Source organism: Somniosus microcephalus, chromosome 23 (assembly GCF_052327205.1).
Source record: "Somniosus microcephalus isolate GS21.2 chromosome 23, FLI_Smic_1.0, whole genome shotgun sequence".
Classification (NCBI taxonomy): domain Eukaryota; kingdom Metazoa; phylum Chordata; class Chondrichthyes; order Squaliformes; family Somniosidae; genus Somniosus; species Somniosus microcephalus.
In genome coordinates, this window is record NC_141009.1 from 65265711 (window position 1) to 65272282 (window position 6572).

Below are 6572 nucleotides of genomic sequence, written 5' to 3' on the forward strand. Positions count from 1 at the left end.
AACCCTAACCCTAACCCTAACCCTAACCCTAACCCTAACCCTAACCCTAACCCTAACCCTAACCCTAACCCTAACCCTAACCCTAACCCTAACCCTAACCCTAACCCTAACCCTAACCCTAACCTAACCCTAACCCTAACCCTAACCCTAACCCTAACCCTAACCCTAACCCTAACCCTAACCCTAACCCTAACCCTAACCCTAACCCTAACCCTAACCCTAACCCTAACCCTAACCCTAACCCTAACCCTAACCCTAACCCTAACCCTAACCTAACCCTAACCCTAACCCTAACCCTAACCCTAACCCTAACCCTAACCCTAACCCTAACCCTAACCCTAACCCTAACCCTAACCCTAACCCTAACCCTAACCCTAACCCTAACCCTAACCCTAACCCTAACCCTAACCCTAACCCTAACCCTAACCCTAACCCTAACCCTAACCCTAACCCTAACCCTAACCCTAACCCTAACCCTAACCCTAACCCTAACCCTAACCCTAACCCTAACCCTAACCCTAACCCTAACCCTAACCCTAACCCTAACCTAACCTAACCCTAACCCTAACCCTAACCCTAACCCTAACCCTAACCCTAACCCTAACCCTAACCCTAACCCTAACCCTAACCCTAACCCTAACCCTAACCCTAACCCTAACCCTAACCCTAACCCTAACCCTAACCCACAGTACACCAGTTTCAGCACAATAACCTCTACACTGTCCCATCAGTCACTTCCAGGTCGAGTATGGCACAGGGCTTTGTACCTTGGACTTGCTGTCCAGTGGATGGGAATCTGCTTTTAAAGCTCCCTCTTCAGCATCATCTACCCTATTTTCCATTTCCCACACCAGCGTTCCTAGTAGTCTCCCTAAGGGAGGATTGTAGTGCCACCAGGTTTTTGCTGCACCCATTGGGACAGGCTCAAAATCCCTAATCTTTCTCATGGGACCAGTGTAAGTAGTGGAGAGAAGCTACACCATGGGCAAGGGGGAAGCTCTTGTGAGAAGCGCAGAGAGAATGCTGTTAAAGCACAATGTTTGTATGAAATTTAAAAGTTCAAGCTGAGAATTTGACCTTCAGTGTTTGTCCAGGTGAAGGGGCTTCAGCCTCACTGCCGTATAATTCAGGAACCAATTCCCTCAGAGCTCTGGTGCTGAGTGTCCTGGGCCCCATAAGAGAAAGCTAGGTGTGCTAACTCATTGACCGCCACCCTGCCCACTGCTCCCTAACCCCCCCCCAGGCTACTGACCATCCAAGTTCCTGCTGGAGCCCCCAGACTGGGGCTACCGGAGGCTGCAGGGTGAAGGACTGATGCTGGTCGCACTGACTGGCAAACAATAAGGGTCCTTGCAGGAAAGGGGCAGACTTACATTTCTGTAGCACCTTTCATAATGTCCCAAGTGATTTACAGCCAAGAGAAGTACTTTTATTTTACAAGTGTTGTCACTGTTGAAGTGTAGGTAACACAGCTGCCAATTTGTGCACAGCAAGCTGCCACACACAGCAATGAGAGAATCTGCTTTCACAATGTAGGTCGAGGGGGTAAATGTGGGGCCAGCGCACCTGGGTGAACTCCCCTGCTTTTGGTTGAAACAGTGCCCTGGGATCTTGTATGCCCACCTGAGAGGGCACCATTAGAGAGATGGCCCCTCCCACAGTGCAGCACCCCCTCAGTACTGCCCTGAAGTGTTAGTCTGGATTATAGGCTTCAGTCTCTGGAGTGGGGCTTGAACCCACAACACTCTGACTCAGGGGTGAGAGAGCTACTCACTGAGCCAAGGCTGACAATAGGGGTACTTGGGACTCGATGGGATTATACCAGGGGAAAGTGTTCCTTTGTGGATATTTGAACCTTTATAGACTTAATGATAAACTGATTAGGACACGATTGGTCTGGTACAGCACATTCAAGAAATTTATTTTGGATTAGTTTAGAGTTACAGTCAGTGTTACACTAAATTATTGCAATGTATCAGTAAATGCAGCTGCTGTTAATGGTCTTTCCAACACAAGCCAATCAGCTGCCTGTGAGAAATCGCACCCCGAGATCTGAAATGAACAAATAAAGAGCGTTAGAATTGGCTTCCTCAATTCCAGCAGAAAGAACAGACGTGCCGTGATGCAGGATTTCACCATCATAGCCCAACATCGCAACCACTGGCTCACTTTTGAAGTATTTACACTGGTGCAGTTAAACCTGGCAGTCATTGGTGCACAGCAAGATCCTAAAGTTAACAACGGGATGTAAAACCAGTTGGTCTGTATTTGTTTTGCGGTAGTGGAGAGCAGAATGTTCCCTATCCTTCCAATAGTGTCCTTTACCTGAACCATAAATGGAACCTTCGGCTACGGTCTCATCAAAGAGATAGCACCTCCGACAATGCAGCAGTCCCTCAGTACTGACCCTCCGACAATGCAGCACTCCCTCAGTATTGCCCCTTCCGGAAGTGCAGCGCTCCCTCAGTGCTGACTCGCCGACAGTGTGGCGCTCCCTCTGTACTGACCCTCCAACAGTGCAGCACTCCCTCAGTACTGACTCGCCGACAGTGCGGCACTCCCTCTGTATTCCCCCTTCCAACAATGCAGCATTCCCTCAGTGCTGCCCCTTCCCACAATGCGGCGCTCCCTCTGTACTGAACCTCCGACAGTGCAGCACTCCCTCAGTACTGACTCACCGACAGTGCGGCACTCCCTCTGTATTCCCCCTTCCGACAATGCAGCATTCCCTCAGTGCTGCCCCTTCCCACAGTGCGGCGCTCCCTCTGTACTGACTCGCCGACAGTGCGGCACTCCCTCTGTACTGACCATCTGACAGTGCGGTGCTCCCTCAGTACTGTACTGATGTGTTAGCTTGTATTATGGGCTCTCGACTCTGGAGTGGGACTTGAATCCACGACCTTCTGACTGAGGTGCTGAAGACTGAGGCAATCTGATACTTTACCTCTTTGACCAAGCTTTCAGTCCCCCTCCTAATATGATCTACTTTGGCTAAGTGAACATTGGTTTGATTCTGCAATGAGCCATGGGATGATTATCTTCATTAAAGGCACTATATCAAGGCAAGTTGTTGAATTGGACACAAAGGATAAATGTAATACGATGAACAATAAAAATGGGACGTACCAGAAATGATTCACTTTAACAATGTCCGCTCACTGGGACCTTCGACCCATAGACCTCAACCTCACAAAGGGTCAGAATTTTTCTATTTCGTGGGATGACGATAAACACATATTGACCCTCCATTCCATTGCAGGAAAAAGAGAATGTTTTTATATGTAAACTTGAGCCGATCGTTCCACATCTGAAAGAGGTGACGTTAAGCACTATCAGCAGTCAAATGCACCTGGTGTTCCAGATTTTTAAGAAAATCCATTCTCTGGCTGTGGGCGTCACTGGCAAGGCCGGTGTTTATTGGCCGTCCCTTGTCCTGAGAAGGTGGCGGTGGGCCTTCTTCTTGAACCATTGCTGTGCAGTTTGATCCAAACTGAGGGCTCGCTGGGCTACTTCAGAGGGCAGTTAAGAGTCAACCAGACAAAAAGAAAATACTGCAGATGCTGGAAATCTGAAATAAAAACAGACAATGCTGGAGATACTCAGCAGGTCAGGCAGCATCTGTGAAGAGAGAAACAGAGTTAATGTTTCAGGTCGATGACCTTTCGTCAGAACTGGAAAAAAGCAGGAAATGGAACAGATTTTTAAGCAAGGGGAGGGGCTGGGAAATGGGGGAGGGGATGAAAGAACAAAAGGGAAGGTCTGTGATAGGATAGAAGGCCGGAGAGGTTAAGAGACATTCAGAGATATTCAAGGCAAGAGGAGATGGTAATGGGGCAGGTTAAGAAACAAAGGATGGCTCGAGATGAAGTATAAATTGCGCTGGTAGAATGAAAGACAGCGGCCATGTGGGAGAGAAGAACAGGAGGCGCAAACAAAAAGTGTGGATAATAAATATATATATGATCGGGGCTGGGGTTATGATCTGAAATTGTTGAACTCGATGTTGAGTCCGGAAGGTTGTAAAGTGCCTAATCGGAAGATGAGGTGCTGTTCCTCGAGCTTACGCTGAGCTTCCGTGGAACAATGCAAGAGGCCGAGGACGGTGAGGTCTGAGTGGGAGTGGGGCAGTGAATTAAAGTGACAGGCGACCGGAAGCTCGGGGTCACCCTTACGGACTGAACGGAGGTGTTCCCCAATGCGGTCACCCAATCTGCGTTTGGTCTCCCCAATGCAGAGGAGACCACATTGTGAGCAGCGAATACAGTTCACTAAATGGCAAGAAGTACAACTAAATCGCTGCTTCACCTGGAAGGGGTGTTTGGGGCCCTGGACAGTGGGAAGGGCGGAGGTATAAGGGCATGTGTTGCATCTCCTGCGCTTGCACGGGAAGGTGCCGGGTGAAGGGGTGTTGGGGGGTGATAGAGGAGTGGACTAGGGTGTCACAGATGGAGCGGTCCCTGCAGAATTCTGAAAGGGGAGGTGAGCAGAAGATGCATTTGGCGGTGGGATCATGCTGGAGGTGGCGGAAATGGTGGAGGATGATCCGTTGAATGTGGAGGCTGGTGGGGTGAAAGGTGAGGACAAGGGGAACTCTATCGTGGTTCTGGGAGGGAGGGGCAGGGGTGAAGGCAGAAGTGCGGGAGACAGAACGGTCACGGTGAAGGGCCATGTCAACCACTGTAAAGGGGAATCCTCAGTAGAGGTAAAAGGAAGACATGTCAGAAGCACTGGTATGGAAGGTGGCATCGTCAGAGCAGATGCGGCAGAGACGGAGAAACTGGGAGAATGGAATAGAGTCCTTAAAGGAAGCGGGGTGGGAGGAAGTGTAGTCCAGGTAGCTGTGGGAGTCAGTGGGCTTATAGTGAATGTTTGTCAGTAGCCTATCCCCAGAGATGGAGACGGAGAAGTCGAGGAAGGGAAGGGAAGAGTCGGAGATGGACCATGTGAAGGTGAGGGAAGGGTGGAAATTGGAAGCAAAGTGAATGAAATTAGCTAGTTCAGGGCGAGAGCAGGAAACAGCAACGATACAGTCATTAATGTACCGGAAAAAGAGGTGAGGGAGGGGACCCGAGTCGGACTGGAACAAAGAGTGTTCCACATATCCCATGAAAAGGCGGGCATAGCTAGGACCCATGCTGGTACCCATGGCAACACCTTTGATTTGGAGGCAGTGAGTGGGTAGCGGGGCTGGGGAGGCAGTGAGTGGGGAGCGGGGCTGGGGAGGCAGTGAGTGGGGAGCAGGGCTGGGGAGGCAGTGAGTGGAGAGCAGGGCTGGGGAGGCAGTGAGTGGGGAGCAGGGCTGGGGAGGCAGTGAGTGGAGAGCAGGGCTGGGGAGGCAGTGAGTGGAGAGCGGGGCTGGGGAGGCAGTGAGTGGAGAGCGGGGCTGGGGAGGCAGTGAGTGGAGAGCGGGGCTGGGGAGGCAGTGAGTGGAGAGCGGGGCTGGGGAGGCAGTTAGTGGAGAGCCGGGCTGGGGAGGCAGTGAGTGGAGAGCGGGGCTGGGGAGGCAGTGAGTGGAGAGCGGGGCTGGGGAGGCAGTGAGTGGAGAGCGGGGCTGGGGAGGCAGTGAGTGGAGAGCGGGGCTGGGGAGGCAGTGAGTGGAGAGCGGGGCTGGGGAGGCAGTGAGTGGAGAGCTGGGCTGGGGAGGCAGTGAGTGGAGAGCGGGGCTGGGGAGGCAGTGAGTGGAGAGCGGGGCTGGGGAGGCAGTGAGTGGAGAGCGGGGCTGGGGAGGCAGTGGGTGGAGAGCAGGGCAGGGGAGGCGGTGAGTGGAGAGCGGGGCTGGGGAGGCGGTGAGTGGAGAGCAGGGCTGGGGAGGCGGTGAGTGGAGAGCGGGGCTGGGGAGGCAGTGAGTGGAGAGCGGGGCTGGGGAGGCAGTGAGTGGAGAGCGGGGCTGGGGAGGCAGTGAGTGGAGAGCGGGGCTGGGGAGGCAGTGAGTGGAGAGCGGGGCTGGGGAGGCAGTGAGTGGAGAGCGGGGCTGGGGAGGCAGTGAGTGGAGAGCGGGGCTGGGGAGGCAGTGAGTGGAGAGCGGGGCTGGGGAGGCAGTGAGTGGAGAGCGGGGCTGGGGAGGCGGTGAGTGGAGAGCGGGGCTGGGGAGGCGGTGAGTGGAGAGCGGGGCTGGGGAGGCGGTGAGTGGGGAGCGGGGCTGGGGAGGCAGTGAGTGGAGAGCGGGGCTGGGGAGGCTGTGAGTGGAGAGCGGGGCTGGGGAGGCAGTGAGTGGAGAGCGGGTCTGGGGAGGCGGTGAGTGGAGAGCAGGGCTGGGGAGGCAGTGAGTGGAGAGCGGGGCTGGGGAGGCGGTGAGTGGAGAGCGGGGCTGGGGAGGAAGTGAGTGGAGAGCAGGGCTGGGGAGGCGGTGAGTGGAGAGCGGGGCTGGGGAGGCAGTGAGTGGAGAGCAGGGCTGGGGAGGCGGTGAATGGAGAGCGGGGCTGGGGAAGCGGTGAGTGGAGAGCGGGGCTGGGGAGGCAGTGAGTGGAGAGCGGGGCTGGGGAGGCTGTGAGTGGGGAGCGGGGCTGGGGAGGCAGTGAGTGGGGAGCGGGGCTGGGGAGGCAGTGAGTGGAGAGCGGGTCTGGGGAGGCAGT

At 54.4% G+C, this 6572-nt stretch overlaps 1 protein-coding gene across 1 annotated transcript in view; it reads right to left on the bottom strand.

Annotated features, from left to right (window-relative positions):
* Positions 1 to 1393, bottom strand: part of LOC147101922 (sodium-dependent phosphate transport protein 2B-like) — an 80123-nt gene extending 78730 nt beyond the window's left edge. Inside the window, exon 1 of the mRNA XM_085965153.1 lies at positions 1387 to 1393. Coding sequence (XP_085821279.1) covers positions 1387 to 1393 — 7 coding nt within the window. The remainder of the gene's footprint in view (positions 1 to 1386) is intronic.
* Between the last annotated feature and the right edge of the window lie 5179 nt (positions 1394 to 6572).